The following is a 20,248-nucleotide window of genomic DNA, read 5'->3' on the forward strand; positions in this document are numbered from 1 at the left end:
TAGATGTCCAAAAAAAAAAAAAAAAAAAGAAAAAGAAAAAGAAAGAAAGAAAGAAAAGAAGCAGCCAACACAATAGCCATCCGATGTAAATGAATCAAAATTATATGTACTTCTTGTCAGATCAGCAAAAAATTTAAATTTTTGGTGTGCTAAAGTTTAGTAATTAGTTTGTGTGTCATGAGATGAAAAAGGTTGAAAATTGTTGCCCCTGGCAACCAGCCCCCATCCTTAGGGGCTTCCCCAAAAGTCACCTCGTTAACATAAACTCAGGTGTGGTAGAAGGGGGCTTGTTATGAATAACAAAAAGCACCTTTATATCTTTTATCACTTAGAAAATTCAAAGGGTTTTAGAAACTGTCAGAGATAGAAAAGAACAAATATTTCTTAATGTGAATCACAATGTTACAGTTAGAGTTGTACCAAATTCTCATCAACACTTGGTATTGTCAACCTTTTCCAATTTAGCCATTCCAGTGAGTGACAGATGGTATCTCATTGTGGCTTTAATTTGCACTTCGACACTGGCAGTGATGTTGAGAATTTTTCATGTGCTTATTGGCCATTCATATATTTTCTTTTATTAAGTGTTCAAATATTTTGCCCACTTTTTAAAAATTACCATTTTTTCTAATTTAGTTCTAAGAGTTCTCTACATATTCTGGATACAAGCCATTTTTCTGGTAAATGTGTTGCAAATACATCTTTCTGGCCTATGGCTTGCCCTCCATTTCTTAGAGATGTCCTTTGAAGAGTGGAATCTTTATATAAAGTCTGATTTAACAGTAGTTTGTCTTATGGTTTGTGTTTTCTGTACTTGCTGAACATCCGGAATTTGTAACTTTTTGTCTTTTACGAATATGGAAAGCTGTTGGCTATAATTTCTTCAATTACTTATCTGCTCCATTTTTCTTTCCCTTTTGAGACTCGTATTGCCTGTAGTTTGCACTTCTGACATTGTACCACAGGTCCCTGAGGCCTGTTCAATTTTTTTTCAACCCTTTTCTCTTTAAATTAGATAATTTCTATTCATTTATGTTCACATTCACTGACTCTTTCCTCTCTCAATTCCAACATCTGGGACATCTTGGGGTTTGATTTTTTTTTTCCTTTGAGAGTGATTCACATTTTCCTGATTTTTGTTGTTGTTGTTGTTGTTGTGCACCAGGCGATTTTGAATTGTATCCTGGGCATTGTACATATTATGTTATGAAAAATTAGGATTCTGTTATATTCCTGAATGTTGAGGTTTTTGCTTGAACAGGCAACTTTATTAGACTCAAATGTTGCTAGCTCTGGGCAGTAGTTCAAATCTCAGTTCAATTCTTTAAGCTTATGCTGCCGTGTCTGTTCTGCTCATGCATATTTACAGGCGAGCCAAAGATTTGTGTGAAGTTCACATACAAATTAGGGGATTCCTCACTCTCCAGTGACTTGGACTTGAACAGATGGTGGACTTTTTGGTAAAAAATGGTTCCCATCCGCAATGTGCTGCTCTACAACTGTGGTCTGCCCTCAGGGCAGTGTGTGTATGGGGTAGAGAGGAGTTTTGAGTTCCCTGCTTTTGTTCACTCCCTGAACCACCAAGTAGAATTTTAAGTTTATAGGTATCTGCAGGAGCTAGTCTGGTCTGTGACGGGGCTTAGGCCACCAAACTCCAGGCGAAGCCAATTACTTTTACTGGTTGTTGAGTGTACACCAGTCTCAACTTTAAAAAAAGATTTCCCTTCGCTCATTTCGTGGCTTCCCATCTTGCTCTTCATTTGCTGAAACAAAGAAGTTCCCTAAAGGTCTATTTTAAAGTTCTGTCCTTAGGTCTCTTCTGGTACTGCTAAATTTTCTCAGAAATCCCATTCATTCACATAACCATTCCAGGCAGCACTTCCAAGATACATTTTTCACTGTCTTCTGAGTTTCATACTTGTATTTATACCGGCCGTCTGTTTTACATATTCCCATATAACCTTTAGCCTAGAATCAGTCCCTTCTCTGGACTCATCTGATTTGGTAACTGGTATAGTATTTGTTCTGTGAGTTGGCTTAGCAATACTAAGGCAAAAGCACTTCTCATATTACCCCCAATTTCTCCATGTGAGTGGAGAACCACTCACATATTAGTTATTTATTGACTCATTGGCAACATCTAAATTTGAGGATAATCCCAAAAGAACTACCGCAATTTAAGAATATGACCTCATCTCCTTCCTCCCTCCCCTGTACTGAGTTCATATTGATAATTAATATTGTTACATGAGCATATCTTTGCTGACTTTATTCCTCATTCACTGCCAAGTATCCATTGAGCAGCTACCCTGAGGCCCAGGCACAGCTGTGGGCATTGGGAAGAGAATAGGCGAGACAGGAAAGGGTCCTTGCTGCTCTGGAGCTTGCATTCTGCTGGGGGACACACACCGAGGGCAAGGAACAAGCAGATTTCTTCCTGACGAGCTGAGGGAAACCAACAAGGGCAGTGGAATAGTCAGCAAGGGCCCGGCATACAGATGAAGGCCTGAGGTGGGTGTGGGGCTGAGGGAGCAGGGCCTGGAAAGTCACAGGGAAGAGTCTGGACTTCCATGTATGCGAGGTGCAAAGCTACTTTAATTAAGGAAATTAGTTTTTAAAGACAAGCATCAGAATAATGAAGAATAATGAAAGGTATCTTGTAATTATTCATATTCAGTCAACTTTATTTACCTCAATAAAACCTTTTGCATGTGCAACTGAAACTGCTGAGGTTATCACACCAAGAAATCTTGGTGTCTATTACACAAAGCTTTTAATAGAACTTGCTCTGACAATTTATTCCTCAAGCATCTCCCCCACCCCAGCTTAATATAATATTGCTATTTAACTTCATGACTGCACAAAGCTGTTTTAGGCACTACTTGGGGAATACGTTATAAGAGTTCAAATAAATGCAAATGATGTCTTGCTACTTTTTCTCAAAAGATTTCACATTAGAAAACAGACTATAACATTAGACTGTATTATATAAATATAGTTTCTATAGCTATACATAACTTGGTATCTTTTGCAGGTATATAAGATAAATGGTATGTCTGCCTTGTAATTAGCAGGGACTAACAATCTGGTAATGCTGAAAAGCACAAGACATTATGAAATGTTCTGTCTGTTTGCTGGTTCCATAAAGTTTACTAGTCTCCAGACTCAGGAGAAACATGATTGAAGACTAGAGACAAACTTAGTTATTGGAAAAAGTGAATGCAATTAGATGATCATCTCTCTTTTTTTGCAAACTTGCTGAGTCTTGACAATCCAATTTTAGGTCACTTTAGATAACCTTTCCCTTTTGGCAGCCCCCTATTTTTCCAAATTAAAATGATTAATTGGAAGGGGGGAGCATTAATTAGGTGGCATTCTTTGCCTTGAGAGAATGTCACAGTCCCTCCTCCTGGGTTGGGAACTATAAACCAGAAGTGTAAGCGTCATCTGACAAACATTTACTGCCTTTACGATGTGGGCAGAGCTGTGTCCTGTGGCCCATTATAGTTCAATTCTGTTTTCCAATGTCCTCCAGTGAAAATTCTCCATCTGGAACAATTGCTCCTTGGACAGGCTTTGCCACCGTGGCCCTCATGCAGTTTCGAGAAGGGGCTCTGGGGCTCTGCAAACCCTGGGAAGAAGTCCCGGGTCCTCCAGCTAACGCTGGGTTCTTGTCCAGGAAAGACGGCCAAAGGTGCTGGATGTTGTAGCGTTGCCATGGGCTGAGCTGGTACAAACTCTCACTCATTAAAAACATTTCCCAGGAAAGAGGGGACAGTGTTAAGGAGCATGAGCTTAGCAGCCAACCGCTCGCATCCTGATCCTTCCCTCCCCACGGATAAGCTGTATGGCCTTGGCCAAGGGATACTGCCTTTCTGAACCAAAGCACTTAAAACAGCATTGAGCACAGAAGAAACATTCAAACACCATAGTTCTTAGGATCACTGAGTACTTTGTTTTTCACAGTATAAGGCGCCTGTTTAATATTCTAAGAAAAAGGAATCATAAATGAATGTGTTAGTACTTATCTATTATTAGAATGATACATGCTTATTCACAAAATCATTTCCTAACTTCTTTCTGAACCTCCCACCGCTGGGACTATTGCTGTTTGGTTACTTTAAAAATGGTGAGAATTTCATGATTCCTTATTCTTAGCAATATTCTTGCTGTGTTTTGAATCAGTTCTTTTACTTATTAGGTTTTTAGGAAGGAGGCTCAGTAAATTTAACTCCTATTGATTATCTCTGAATCCTCCCCCAAAACTCAAGTGCCACATAACACAACACAGATGGCTCCATCAGTCCACTGTGATTGAACTCTTCCCATTTCCCCCCAAGAGCCCTCATCTGCGCTTAGGATCCTGGTACACAATCGTGGCGGCTAATTCTCAGAGTGTTACGACAGCCCAGCCTCACACGTGTGGCTTATTAGTCATGCCACTTACTGAATTTCCTCTTCTTGAACTCTCATATCCACACCTGTTGTAAAGAAAAATGAATACAAAGCAAGAATGCAGCAAACCCCTAAAACAAGAGCTTTCTAATTTTGAAAATGTTTAATTTTCTTGGGCCTCATAACAATGAGCTATGTGATGTGTCACCAATCTCTAGTGTAATTAACTTCTTGTCTTTTGTTCCTCATGAATTTACATATCCAATTATCTTTCTATTTAATTTCTCATGGTTTTGCTACGTTGACTAAAACTTTTTACCAAGAAAGTCTTTTAATTTAATGTATTTTGTGGTTCATTTGTAAGCCGTCGGTTGTTAAAGGCATTTTAAGATAACTGAATGCTGCTGTGTAAGGCTGTGGGACGTTTCTGGCGGCACTGGGAGTACCTACGGCCCTTGTCCACCAGGCCAACTGCTGGAGCAGACTACGTGGGTGAAATGACACGGTGGTCAGAGCCGCGGAGGGTACGGCACAGCAGCTGCAGGAAAACAATGCTGATTTTAACCGTCCGTGCTCCACTGTACTGGCGCATTTACCCAAAGTCGGTGCCAATTCCAATAAAGCGGCTAAAAGTGGTTTTTGCCCCACTGAAATCTCTGCTTTGTTTCTTTTGAGAACTCCTGCATCAACTCCCACTTTTCTGTCAAAGTGACATAGTGAAGAGTCTTGTGAATGGAGGGTCATTCTGGTCACATGAGGACACCGACCTGCGGAGCCCCTGCGGCACCCAAGGTGAACGGAGTAAAACCAGAACACGCTGCTCAGCGGCTGCAGAGGGGGCGCATCAGGGCTCTGGTTCTCGTCTGTCGGATGAGATTTTTATAAAAGGCTAATTTATGTGCAAAAGTGACTTTTCTAGTCACCAAGAGGGCCAGATGAAGCTTTGGCTTCTATCAGCTGCATCACCAGTAATCAGAGAACTCTGAGGATGTAACAGCACATGTTGGTCACCCAACTCCTTGTTAAAATGAGTCTCCACGGCTCTGGTTCTAGGAGACAGTTGTTTTGTTAGGAGGAATGGAGGTGACCTTTGATTTCCCAAGCATGGGAGTCACAACTCTGATTTACCATGATCAGATGCAGTTTGTTCAAGGAATTATCAAAGATCGCACTTGGCTGTCAGGTTGGGATTGAGGCCCATAGGTAGACATTCACAATATGCTATGAGAAAACAATTCGATTCAAAGGCAGAGAACTTGAGAAAGTTGAGAAACGCATCATTAGGAGAGTTTATTCAAACACTCATGCAGTGATATTCCAGTATCATTTATTCTTCCATCCCAAAGCTCCAACCCCCATCTCCTTCTCTTTTTTTAAAGGGAGAGCATTTCTATTGCAAATAGAATTTAGGATAGGACCCAGCTCTCAGATTTATGCAAAAGGACATAAATTCGCAAATCTGCTTGATATACTTCATATTCAATAAGTGGTGATGTGCAGCTGCTCCTTCTGGCAAAATTAAAAAATAGTGGAAGTGAAAAGTGAATGGATCATAAATGGCAATCATTTTTTCTTCATTAAATCCATAAGGTCGTCTTCTATTCCTTTCTCACTCAGCTCATCTAAGCTGTAGTACCGATGAATGATTTTCTCAGCAGTGACCACCACGACTCGGAGCCCATGGGTATCTTTGCCTAACTGGCACCCAATGGCAGATGACACCACCATATCAAGGTTCTGGTACGTGCCCCCAGCGTTCCTGTGGTAGTGGCCTGAGAACACAGCTTTGACACCTGCAGGGAAGGAAAAAAACATTAGGGGGGCAAGGATTTCCATTTAGGTAAATGGGGGGCTCCAATGTTTTCTTGTTTGAACAATAATGTATCACTATATTACACGCATACTATTTAGTGTATAATAAATAAGAAGGCAGTATATGTGACATCCAGAATCTTTTCAAGGATAACTCATATGTACAATACATTATTACATTTGACATAACTAGTACGGGAACATATTAGGGAAGAAGGACAGAAAAGGAAGAGAAGGTGAATGACTTTGGGAGACGTGAATATGGCTGAAGGAAATATTTTGAGGACAATATGCGTAGCCATATAATCGAAGTTATATGTCCACAAAAAGTAAACTTTATGGCGTTCTAGTCAAGAGAGCACAGCATGTTCAATATTTAATGTATATCCTCCATTCCAAACTTAAAGCAATGATGGATAAAACATAAAAAAGAAAACCAAAGACAGAGGCAGTCTCAACATCAAAATAAATAGTGCTACGGACTGGAAACAAAGCAGGAAGGCAGAGTAATGAGTGGGGTTATAATGTTTCTGGGAATTAAGCTCTTACTAGAAGATAATCAAGACTGAAGCATTTTCTGTGGGACAAGCAATCCAGCCTGGCCCCATTTGAAATGGACGTGGTGGGAGAGCCTCTGTTTATGGAAGGAGATGGAAGAAAAATGCTGTTGCCTGATGCCTGGGGCTAGGCAGTGTTGTGCTGATATGTTAAACAAGTACTCATGTGGTACTGGTGAATTAAAAGGTAGGATTGAGGAAATGAACCAGAAGACAACACAGAGATCCAGACACAAGTGATATAACAATCAGTTCAAAGAACTCACAGGATAGATTAAGAGGTATCAATGGATGCTTTAGAAAAACTGGAAGAGGAGAAAGGAGGAAATAGTAGTAAGACTACTGAAGAAATAATAGATGAGAATTTTCCATATCATAGTAAAATTGTGGAGCGTCAAAGAGAAAAACTTAAGATAACATGGGAAAATATTACAAAGGAATGATAATTAGATAGAGGCATCTTAGCAATAACAGAAACAAGGAGTTATACCTTCAAAATGCTGATTTTCAGTTATTCAAATTTTATATGTAGCTAAACCATGATTCAAGTTTAAGGCAAAATAAATACATGTTTGGACATATAAAGACTAAAAGTTGACCACTTCCAAACCTTCACTAAAGACACAAATAAATGGAAGGATATACCTTGCTCATAGACTGAAAGGACTAATATTGTTAAAATGTCCTTACTACCTAAAGCAATACATAGATTCAATGCAATCCCTATTAAAATACCAATGATACTCTTCTCACAATTAGAGAAACTAATCCTAAAATATTTATGGAACCACAGAAGATCCCAATGGCCAAAGAAATTCTGAGAAAATACCAAGTGGGAAATATAACACTCCATTGCATGAAAATATACTATAAAACTACAATAATCGAAGCAGCATGGTATTGGCATAAAAACAGATATATAGATCAATGGCATTAAATAGAGCCCAGAAATAAGTCCTTGCTTACATGGACAATTAATGTATAACAAAGGAGGGAAGGATATTCAATGAGGTAAAAACATCCTATTCAACAAGCAACTTTGGGAAAACTGGACATATACATGCAAAACTATGAAACTAGATCACCTTCTTACACTATATAAAAAATAAACACAAAATGAAATAAGGACTGAAATGTAAGACCTGAAACCTAAAACTCCTAGAAGAAAACATAGGCAGTAAACTTTTAGCAATATTTTTTTGGATTATGTCTCATCAAGCAAGGGAAACAAAGAAAAAATAAACAAATGGGACTTCATCAAACTAAAAAGTTTTGCACAGTGAAGGAAACTAGCAACAAAACAGAGACAATCTACTGAATGGAAGGAGATATTTGCTAATGATACATCAGACAAGGGGTTAATATCTAAAATATATAAGGAACTCATACAACTTAACACCGAAAAAAACAAAAAAAAAAAACTAATCCAATTCAAAAATGGAAAGTGTACCTGAGTAGACATTTCTCCCAAAAGGACATAGAGGTGGCCAACAAATAAACAAAAGATGTTCAACATTATTAATCATGATGGAAATGCAAGTTAAAACCACAAGGTATTACCTCACACTGGTCAGAATGGCTACCATCAAAAAATCAACGAATAAGCATCGGTGAGGATATGGAGAGGGACCCTTGTGCACGTTGGTGGGACTGTAAATTGGTGCGGCCACTGTGGAAAACAGTATGGAGGTTCCTCAAAAAATTAAAAATAGAGCTGCTGTATGATCCAGCAATTCCACTTCTGGGTTTTTATCCAAAGAAACAAAAACACCTATTCAAAAAGATATGTGCATCCCTATGTTCATTGCAGTAGTACTAGTAATAGTCAAGATATGAAAACAATCATAGATGTCCATCAATGGGTGAATGGATAAAGAAGATGTGGATATATGTATACACACACACACACACAATGGAATATTATTCAGATGTATAAGTGAAATAGTCAAGCAGAGAAAGACAAATACCACATGACTTCACCTATATGTGGAATCTAAAATTATAAAAATAAATGGACAAACAAAACAGAAACAGACCCATAGATATAGGGAACAAACTGATGGTTGCCAAAGAGGAAGGGGAATGGAGGGATGGGAATAAAAAAAGTTGACTTTCACTGTGAATATAATAAACTTGCTTTCATAAAATATTTTAAAAATTGAAAAAGAACATCAAGAAAATGAGACAATAACCCATGGAATGGGAGAAAGTACTTGCAAATCCTATATCTGAGAAGGGTCTAATATATTCAGAAAATAAAAGAACTCTGACAATTGAACAATAAAAAGGAATAACCAGAAAGACTTGTGGCCACCATTTAGAGGACAGAAAAAGCACAGGCTTCCAGAGTGCGATTAAATCTGCCATAAGGCGTGCAGAAACCAGTTAAGGCAGATCTTAAAATGGTCTATTCCCTGTCCCCCTTTTACTATGTTTTATATTAAGTACAGGCTTTAATAATTTCCTCAAATATTTTTGTATTTACAGGAAAATTTATATATTATTTATAAAAGATTACAACTCTTTTAGGAATTATTTCGTTTTGTACATTAAGAGGTCTACACATTTATCAGCTCTTCACAACCTTTATTTCATCACAGTTTATAACAGTGCATAACAGAATATGCAACTGCTTTAAAAATAAAACAAGTTTTGAACCTAGCAGGGAAGTAAATGGGATTTCTTACTCTGGTTTATCTTGAGGTAGTTTAACTGTGATGTCAGAAGCTTTCATTAGATTAACTAAAATGGAGAGCAAAAGACAGAATAGAAAGAATTGACTTTGGAGCTTGGAATCTGCCATAGTTAAATATTTAATTACCCTCTGATGGCTGGCAGGATAATGTTGGAAAGAAAGGCTCTGAAACCTTTGGCCATATTTGCTCTGCTTTTCCCAGGAGTAAGGATTCTGGGAGAATATTAAGAATGAGACTGCAATTGAAAACAGTCATTTCGAATCCTAGTGATTATTCATAAATTCAAGCTGATTTGTGTTTTATCAGAAGTAGGATTCTACTTCATTCTTTTAATAGTTTCTTTAGGCCTGTGCAATATCTTCACTATGTTTAATAGCTGTTCTTGCGCCTCACCCCCACTGAAATCATACTTCTTTTGTCACTGGGGCTGAGGAAATAAACACTTTCTGTCTCAGACACACACACACACACACACACACACACACACACACACACACACACACCCCCATCCCCCCACCCAAATCAACAAATGGGCAAAGAATTTGAACACTTTTCCAAAGAAGATATACAAATAACCAATAAGCACATAAAAAGATGTTCAACATCAACAACCATTAGGGAAATGCAAATCAAAACCAATATGAGATACCAAAATGAGATTCACACATACAAAAATGGCTATAATAAAAAAGATAGAAAATAACTAGTGTTCACAGAGATTTGGAGAAATTGGAACTTTCATACAGTGCTGGTAGGAATATAAAATGGTGCAGCAGCCGTGGAAAAACACTTTGACAGTCCTTCAAAATGTTAAACATATAGTTACTGCATGACCCAGCAATTTCACTCCTAGTTCTACAGTTAAGAGAAATGAAAACATACATTAATGCAAAAATTGTGCATGGGTGTTCATAACAGCATTATTCACAACAGCCTCAAAGTGTAAACAACCTAAATGTCCACTAATTGATGAACAGATAAACAAAATGTGGTACATACACTTAATGGAATATTATTCAACCATTAAAAGAAAACAAGTACTAATACATGTTACAATATGGAATGACCCCAAACCATTATGCTAAGGGAAAGACGTCTGATGTAAAATGCTCTATACTGTGTGATTCATTAATATAAAATGCCCAGAACAGGCAAATCCATAGAGAAAGAGAGGAGATTATTGTCAAGGGCTGGGGGAAGAAAGGAAAAGAGAGCGGCCACTAACGGGGACGGCGTTTCCTCACGGAGCGGTAAAATGGCGTGGGGTTAGACAGCGGTGCTGGCTGCGCAATCTTGTGAATGTAGTAAAACCACTGAATTTTATATTTTAAAAGGGTGAATTTTATGGTGTGTGAATTATGTAGCTCAATAAAAAATACAAAAAGAAAAGGTAGGGGAAAGGGAGAGAGCTGGGATGATCCATGTGGTAGTAGATTAGAGTTGAACACAGTATGAACTCATATTTAGCTTAATATTGAAGCAAATGATTATATACAGAAACATTCATTGATGTGTAAAACACAGGCTGGTATTCAGACACACTTTTCCTCGTTGTCAGCTGAGAGTGTCTGAAAAGCAAGGACACATATTAGCAATGAGCACGGCCTAGTATCCAGACACTGGTTTCTCACACCATTCTGCAACAAGACAAATTATGGATCCGTGGAGAAACGGATGACTGCAGGGCTGGGGCAGGAAGCATCCTCGTAGAGTCAGAAAGCAAGCAAGTGCTCAAAAACTCACAATAATGGGCGCATGCCTAAGGGACGTAATAGGCAGCTGAAAGAACTCCCAATGGCCAAACTTAACAATTTAAGGAAACAAAAGAAAACTAGCATGTTTTAAAGATTTTACTTATTTACTTTTAGAGAGAGGTGACGGGAGTGAGAGAGGGAGAGAAACATCAATGTGTGAGAGAAACATCCACTGATTGCCTCTCCCACATCCCCAAACAGGGACCTGGCCCACAACCCAGGCGTGTGCCCTGACTGGGAATTGAACTGGCAACTTTTCAGTTTGCAGGACAATGCCCAACCCACTAAGCCTCACCAATCAAAGCGAAACTAGTATTAATTTATAACTTAAAATGTAAAAAAAAAAAAAATCCATGAGTCCAACTAATGTAAATGATTAAATAAATAACTACAGGTGGGAAAAAACACAAATCTCCCATACTGAAGAATAACAAATATTTTACCTGGATAGTCTGCCCTCAAGGAGGCGGGGCATAATTCCTCACCCCTTATGTGTATGTGGACTGTCCACAGTGACTTCCTTCCAAGAGTAAGTTTACGGTGGAGAAACTGAACAAACATCAACAGGGATGGTAAGTCACGCTGATAGTATGTGCCCTTGGTATGACTGTGAAGAAAACGGCACTTTACCTGTGTGGTCTTCCCAAAATTCATAACCCCAGTATGAGGAAAACATCAAACATATGCCAACAGAGAGACATTCTATAAATGCTGAGCAGTACTTCTCAACATAATCAAGGTCACTAAAAACAAGGAAAGTCTGAGAAACTGTCACAGCCAAGAGGAGACTAAGGAAGTATGATGCCTAGGTGTAATGCAGTCTGCTAGATGGGATCCTGAGCAGGAAAGGGACATTCGGTATAAAGTAAGGGAATCTGATTATGGGTTTTATATGAGGTCTATCCAGAAAGTATCCAGCCACGTAAGATGAAAAATAGAGGGATTTATTGAAGAAAATACCAGAAACATGTTACATAGGACAATGATGCCAAAGTCCACTTCAAAGTAGACACTTTGGAACCACACACAGTTCTCACAGTGTCTCTTCCACTGTTCAAAACACTGCGAAATCCTTTTTTGGAATCACTATCAATTGCCCTGTCATATTTTCCTGAATCTCATCAATAGTCTGAAATCTCTTCCCTTTCAAAAGTGACTTTAGTTTTGGGAAAGGCCGGAATTCTCAGGGTGCCAAATCCGGGCTGAAGGGGACCTGAGTCACGTTCAACATTCTCCTCTGTTCTTGTTGCAGACCTTCCAGAATGTGGATCACTTTCAACAGATTCTCAAGCACCTTTGAAGTGTTTGTGCCACACTTTTATTTGTGCTGCACTCATTGCACCATCCCCGAAAGCCTTCTGCATCATCCAAATAGTTTTTGAGGTGGAATGTTCAAGCCTAATGCAAGATTTGTTGCTCTACTCAATCAGTCATTTTGAATGCAATGGCCGCACAGTACACATGCTCACTTAGTAGCATCTACTGCCTCCACTGACTAGTACAGTGAAGTCATCATTTTTCACACAAGTCCATTCCAGTCCACTCTCCTTAGCTGCCTGGTTACAATGATGTTGTGCAAACTGTTCTCATTGTATTAAGAATGGCTGGGCTTTTTTCAGACAGACCTCATAGAGCATACTGCATAAGATAGTAGTAGTGGGAGAAAGTGGGTATGTGGTATATGGGAATTCTCTGTATTATATTTGTAATGTTTATATAAGTCTAAAATTGTTCCAAAATGTGAAAGTTTATTGTAAAAAACATGTTAATATCCAAAAGAATAGAAGTGGAACACATAGCTTTAATCTTCAAAAAGGAGGGAAATCACAATAACTACAATAACCAACCAAACAAAAAACTTAAAAATGTAACTAACACCAATTCTGGCTCTGGCACAGAGAAACTGGGTCACTCTTACAGGGCTGAGGGAATGTAAACATGTACAGCCACTCTGGAAAATTGTCTAGCAGTTTCTTATAAAACTGAACATGCAATTACCATATGATCTAGCAACAGAACTCTCAGACATCTATGCCAGGGAAAAGTTATGTTCACTCAAAAACCGGTACATAGATATTCATGGCATTGATTCAAGATATTCATTGTAATAGCCAGAAAATGGAAACATGTCCTTTAAAGGGTGAATGGTTAAGCTACTACATCTACACCATGGAATACTACTCAGCAATAAAAGAAACTATTGATGATTTTAATCATCAAGGAAAGTATGATGATTAAAAAAAGCCAAAAAGATTTCATACTGTATCATTTGATTTATGTCACATTTTTGAAAATGACAAAATTATAGATACAGTTGCCAAGAGTTAGGAACAGAGATGAAAGGAGTTCGGAGTGGGTATGGCTATAGCAAGGATCCTTGTGGGGATGGAACTGCTCTGCATTTGACAATGATTCAAAAAGGCATGAAGGAAGCATGTTCAAAATGTTTACAGCAGCTGCTGCTGATCAGCAGGATTCTGGGAGACTTTCGACAGGGCTCTTGAGGCCATAGCCACAAGCATGTGGCAGGAACTGGGAGCCACCAGGGATGGAAAGGAAGGTGACTCAGGTTTCCCTACAGCAAAGGGTGCGGAGGAATAGCTATTTCCATTTATTGGGTTGGCCAAAACGTTCGTTTGATTTTTTCTGAAAGATGGCTCTAGTAGTGCTTAGTTGTCTTTAGCTTCATTTGAAATAATTTTGTTAGATTATGTTGTGACAGCTGTCATATCAGCATGCACTTAAAAAAAACTCTATCAAAATTGGTGAATTTTTGTGTAGCCACTTTAATATTGAAGATGGAAGAAAATACGTAACATTTTTTGGTATATTACACTTTAGTATTTCAATAAGTGTAAAAACACAACTGGAACACCAAAAAAACAAAAAAAGATCTATGCTGTGTATGGAGACGGTGCTATGATGACCAAACGTTATCAAAAGCGGTTTGCGAAGTTTCTTGGTTCTATTGACATTCTGGCCAAATAATTCTTTGCTGTGGGGCTGTCTCACGCATTGGAAGATGTTTGGCAGCACCCCGGCCTCTACTCATTTGAAGCCAATAGCGGGAGACAGTTGCCATATTCAAAATATTCAAATCAATAATGTTATAATGGTGAAAGTGAAAAGAGTGTCTTTTATTTTACAGAAAATACTAAATGGACTTTCTGCCAATCCAACAGTATTATTTGATGTAAACAGATACAACTCATTTCAGAGGGTAATTAGATGCTATCTTCTCATGTTTTATTGTGCCCTTGACCCAACACCGCTGTTTTGGTAGAAATTTATCCTTCAGAAATACCAGCGAAGAGTTGACAGAAGAGTGGGCAGAAAATACAGCACAGTGTTCACTGAGGCACTGTTTGCAATGTACATTTGTGGGAGACTGGATAAATTATAGTATGTATACTTATAAAAAAGAGGTAGATTAACACATACTGATACTGAAAGGCATCAAATATTCAGTATGAACAGAAAGATGCAAAAAAGTGTGTGATCCTGTTTTTTTTTTTTTTAAAAAAAAAGGAAAGAAAGATAAAGTACGTGTGAGAGGACATATGTGAATGTGTTTGTACACCCCAACTGAACGGGGTGGGGAATATACATTCGACTCCTCATACCAGGGATTTCATGGTGAGTTTCATTGGGTAGGACCAGTGAAGGGAGGCATCGCTTCCTACTTTTTTACTACTGTAATGTCTGCAGTGATCATGAGTTGGTCTGGTGATCACAAACAAAATATCAAGGTGAGGTGAGCAGCATGTAGGTGGCATGACAGAAGGAACAGGATGACAGAAAAGATGGAGGCGCCAGCATCCCAGGGCCTGAGCTGCATTGTTCATTCAAGAGCTGCAGCTGGAACCACAGGGTTGAGTGCCTAATGGGTCCTTACTGCAAATGGAACCATAAATAGCTCCTGATCACTGGGCTGAGGGGCTGCAGAAATGACTGCTTCCTCTGCTGCCTTCCTGGGGTTTCAAAGGCTTGTGGCCATCAGAGACCCAAATGAAAGCGTGTGCTATTAGTCCCGCCTCAAGGAGCTCCTAATGGCCAGTCACAAAGCACTTAGCATTATTATTATTTTGTTGTATGCTAAATTATGTTTATGAAATTTGGCTCTTTATGCCTAATTCATAGTTGCAAACTGTACTATTCTGGAAGAAATGTTTGGCAATTTAGAAAGTAGCTCACATTAGCTGTAATTAGCTGTAAAAACTCATTTACGTTTAAATTTCATGCCATATTAATTGGCATTTACAGAGACAGGAGCATTAATGGGATTGTTCAAGTGACCAGCGGAACTTTCAGAACAGACCTCAGTGGACCGTGGACAGCAGGGCTCTTTGCAATGCATGGTCCCATCCATCTTCCCACTCTTGGCCCCTAGGGCTCATGATTTATTGCTAATGTCCCAAGTCACAGAAAATATGACCAAATGCAGATTTTTTAACACATTGCTGTTCTATTACAGTTGTCCCAATTTTCCCACATTGCTTGCCCTTTCCCTGCCCAACCCCAGCTCCTACAGCCAATCCCTACCCTGTTGTCCTTGCCCATGGGTCATTCATACTTGTTCTTGACTAGTCCCTTCCCCTTCTTTCCTCTCTGATCCCGCTCTCCCCTCCCCTCTGGTCACTGTCAGTCTGTTCCTTATTTCCATGCCTCTGGTTCTATTTTGCTCATTTGTTTGTTTTGTTCATCAGGTTCCATTTACAGTTGAGATAATATGGTATTTATCTTCTGCCACCTGGCTTATTTCACTTAGCATAATACCCCCCAGTTCTGGGTTACAAAGTCAATATTCAGAAGTTGAAGGCATTTTTGTATACCAACAATTTATGTATCAGAAACAGAAACTAGGGGGGGAATATCCCATTTACTATAGCAACAAGAAAAATAAAGTACCTAGGAAAAAACTTAACCAAGGAGGTAAAGGACCTGTACTCAGAAAACTAGAGAACATGGAAGAAAGAGATTAAGGAAGATACAAATAAATGGAAGCACATACCGTGTTCATGGATTGGAAGAATTAACATCATTAAAATCTACCCAAAACAATCCATAGATTCAACGAATGCAGATTCTTACATGAACAAAGATGCCTAAAGAGAACTAGAAATAAAGATGAAAGAGGCTGTCAGTAAGCAGGGCCACTCTGTCCAAAACTGTGTCTCCTCTGGTAAAAAAGCTTTCCCCTGCTCCCATTACAATGAGACATTTTGGATCCTGAATGAGAAAGCATGCAATGATCACGTAATAAGTTTACTAAGGGACGGTCAGTCAAGAGGCTATGGGGCACTCTGATGTCAGAGCCCAAGCTTTCAACTGGCCTTACAGACTTGGATATGCCTCAAAAGTAGGAGCATATGAAGAACTCTCCATTCTCTCCGTTCTGGGGCAGAGTTCAAAGCTCTGAGTTACTTCCGGTTAGTCCGGTGAAAACCAAAATACAAGGATGAGACTCCGGGTGGGAAGCGAGGGAGCCCCCTCTTGGATGGGAACCAGAAGCAGAAGCCTGGTGAGTATGTGGTAGTAGGAATTTCTGAGTCTATTTCCCACCTCCCAGCAAGTCTGGGATTATGTTCTCCTCATCTTGCCTCAAAGGAAGGGCAAGTACTGAGGCAGAGTGGGGTGAGAACAGAGCAGGACATTAAGGACCTTTCACCCATCATCTCGTTGAACCCTCCCAATGGACCTACGTCCAAAGCACTTGAATCATCTCCATTACAGATGATTCAGAGGCCTGGAGAAGTTAAAAGACTAAGGCAAAGTTACACAGAAAACAGGGCAGCCAGGATCAGAAGGTGGGCACTCTGATGTCGGAGCCCAAGCCCTCAGCCAGCCTTGCAGATGTGGGTTCTGGCCTTTGGGGCCTTTGGCAGGTTACTGAAATGTATGAGCCTTGATTTCCTCATTTGTAAGATGAATAATGACAACATCTGTCTGATGGGTGGAGGTGTGGTGGAAAGTTTAGATGCTGGTCACAAGCACCCAGTAAATGGCAGGTGCTCATCACCCGCTGCGAGGTCCCCTCCAGAGCAGGGCCAGCTGCTCACTGCTGGAGTGGGACAGACTCAGGTGCTGGCTCTGGTCCCAGTTACGGTTCTGCCCCTTTACACCAGCAGGCCACAGGGACTTGTAAGAAGTTTTACCCATCTTGGCTTTCTATAAGCTTTTGATAGGAAAGCATTGATTCATGACTCGATGGAGGCAGGGAATGTATTAATAAGTCATGGTTTCCCTGACGGGGGATTGATTTTAGCTATGTTTTCCAAGACCTGTGCAGAATTTCCATTCGGGCTGTTCATCAGTCACTTGGCCAACATGCCTCTATAGTTCCTTAATTGAGTATTACATATAGATTGTGTTTGAATTATGAACTGCAGTGTGGAGATGACAAGCATCTTCTTAAATAACCACTAGAAGAATCCCCAGCAAAGGCCGCCCCTGCATCAACAGAGGGTGACTTCTGTGGCGTTAGCTTCATATTTATTTCTCCATGGTATCAAGTCATAAAGACGCTATAAAAGCTATTTTTAAGCTGCCTTGATTCAAATTCATTTCAAATCAATCAGAGGATTGGGATGCAATCTCTGTATAATTTAATATTCTAATATCGGAAACTTGCCTCAAATCAATCAGGAAATGGGAATCCACCTCGGGACAATTTTGATATTAAAAACTGGCTCCCTACACCATAGTGTGAGTTAGGCCTGAAAACTGTAAACAAGTTCAAATTGGACAGTGTCTACTTTCATCCTGCCAGGGTATATGTACATTTATGAAAACCTCATGCACCTTTACATTGCCAGCTGGAAGAGTGAAAATTCTGATGTAAATCATTCGTCACACCGAACTAATTCTCTCAGTGGTAAGGAAAAAAAAGTGACTCTAAAAAAAGAAGAAAGAAAGAAAGAAAAGTAAAAAAAAAAAAAAGGGTGGGTGTAAATGTATAGGAAGCAGGTATTAGTAACCTTTTCTGTAGGGAAAACATTTCCTCTACAGGCAGCTAAGAGGCTGCAGCCAGAGGCCTGGGCGGCCCAGGCAACGCGGGAGGGACAGGTGATTCAGAAGCAGAGCTGGAAGGTGCAGCTGCTGATACAATACTGGCGTCAAGACTCATTCAGGCGGAGGTTCTTCACTATTTAGCTATGGCTTTGAGTTGCCAATTTAGGAATTCTACATTCAGTCCCTGAGTTTCACCAGCAAGTATCTTTCCAAATGCCAAAGTGCCCAGGTCCAGGGCTGCCAGGGAATGTGGGGAGAAAAAGGCTGGTTTCATGTTCTGTGCGTGAGTCAGGACGCTGCTTCCTCAGCCAATTTGAGGCAACAAACATTTGCAACAAGCTCCCCCTTGGTGCCAGGTGTTGCTGGAGCACAGTGGGGCACCCAGATTGACCATTCCCAGCAATGGAGAGCTTAAGGCTCACCGACATCACAACAGTAATAAAAAGAGCTATTCATAATAAATACAGAAAGTAACAATAACAGGGCTTAGCAGCGCTTTATTTACTGAACACCCACTCTGAGCTGAACACTTTGAATACGTATCATCTCGGTTAAGCCTCAAGAAGACCCCCATGAGGGAAACATTCTTCACACCCCTTTACAGGTAAGGGATTGAGGCACTGAGAAGTTAAGTAACTTGTCCTGGGTCACATAGCTAGAATGTGTACCTGGATCAGGCTGACCCCAAAGCAGCTGCTCTGTCTACCCACCAGAGGTACAAAGTGCCAAGATCATGGCACCGCAGGCCCAGCCAGTGAGCTTCCTGGGGTGGTGGGTGGGCTTTGACCTAAATACATCCCTAACTTATTCTGGTTTTTTGCTTGTGTCAGACCTGGGACTTGAAGTAGAATCATGATTATGGTGATAATAACAAATAATAAGTAATATTTATGGAGTACTCACTATTTGTCACACATTGTTCTCAGCACTTTACATGTTTTTAAGTCACTCAATAACAATGAAGAAGGCATGGCTCTTATCCCAGCTTTGCGTGCCTCAGCCTGGAAGTGGCAGGCTGGGGTCTGAACCCAGAGCCAGTGCTCTCAACCACAACACCCAGCAAATGGAAGTAAAATACAGGCACATCACGAACGGGACATATGAGCAAAGAACAAGAGTCAGGTGCGTTTAGGAAGCTGCAGGAACTAAACAACAACAATGGCTCCGGCTTCGAGGCTCCTGCTGACTGGCTGCCTCCACACAGGTATTTATTTCCTCTTTAGCCTTCTGAACCCTCACCAGACATCCAACATGAAATTCTTATGTGTATTTCCCAGGGACGAGTGGGTGACAGTATCAGAGTCCCAGGTCAGATTCTGGCTCAGGTGGAGGGCAGGGGAGGCGAGGCCAGAGGGCAAGGCCAGACTGGCTTAGATGGAGGTGGACCTAAGTGCCAAGCTCGGGTGCGCGTCTGCCTTTAATTCGCGTGGTCAGCATCAGAGCATCCTAACGCTTCCAGTTTGACTCTCACCCATTCAACACCCCCGCCCCCACACCATTCCTGCTAAGTTAAATGGGATATTAAAGACATTTTCAAGGATCATTTGTAACTTAATTGACCTGGGGCCTGCAAACATTTTCTGTCAAGGGCCAGGCAGTAAATATTTTAGGGCATGGGATCTCTGCTGCAACTATTCCAACGCTGCCTTCCTTGGAGCATGGAAGCAGCCCCAGAAAGTGAGTAAACACATGGGTGTGACTGCAATCCGATAAAACTTTATTTACAAAAAAGGGAGGAGAGTAACCCCTAGTGACTGGGGGGAAAAAAGCATAGCATCTGAAAAAAAAATACATTTGGGAGATCAAAGTTCAGTCATGATTTCTTGATTCTTCAAAAAATTAGAAGTTTCTGTGCCTCTCAAAAATAAAGTAAACAGTTATTTGTGGTTTACTTTATAAAACTGCTATTCCAACCAGAGAAGACAAGTGTATTTGCCCAACAGAGAACAAGGCTTTAATGAATACAAAATCGGTCAATTATTCTATGAACAAGAACATGTGTTGTGATGGTCAGAAAGAGACC

General features: G+C 40.1%; 1 protein-coding gene across 1 annotated transcript in view; it reads right to left on the reverse strand.

The window, feature by feature from the left end:
• Window positions 1–5,677: 5,677 nt before the first annotated feature.
• CPPED1 (calcineurin like phosphoesterase domain containing 1) overlaps window positions 5,678–20,248 on the reverse strand; it is a 117,113-nt gene continuing 102,542 nt past the window's right edge. Inside the window, exon 4 of the mRNA XM_054589591.1 lies at window positions 5,678–6,188. Within this exon, the coding sequence (XP_054445566.1) occupies window positions 5,959–6,188 (230 nt within the window). The 3' untranslated portion in view covers window positions 5,678–5,958. The remainder of the gene's footprint in view (window positions 6,189–20,248) is intronic.

The sequence above is a fragment of the Pteronotus mesoamericanus genome, unplaced genomic scaffold (assembly GCF_021234165.1).
Source record: "Pteronotus mesoamericanus isolate MK-2021 breed Mesoamerican mustached bat unplaced genomic scaffold, CSHL_Meso_final scaffold_167, whole genome shotgun sequence".
NCBI classification, from domain to species: Eukaryota; Metazoa; Chordata; class Mammalia; order Chiroptera; family Mormoopidae; genus Pteronotus; species Pteronotus mesoamericanus.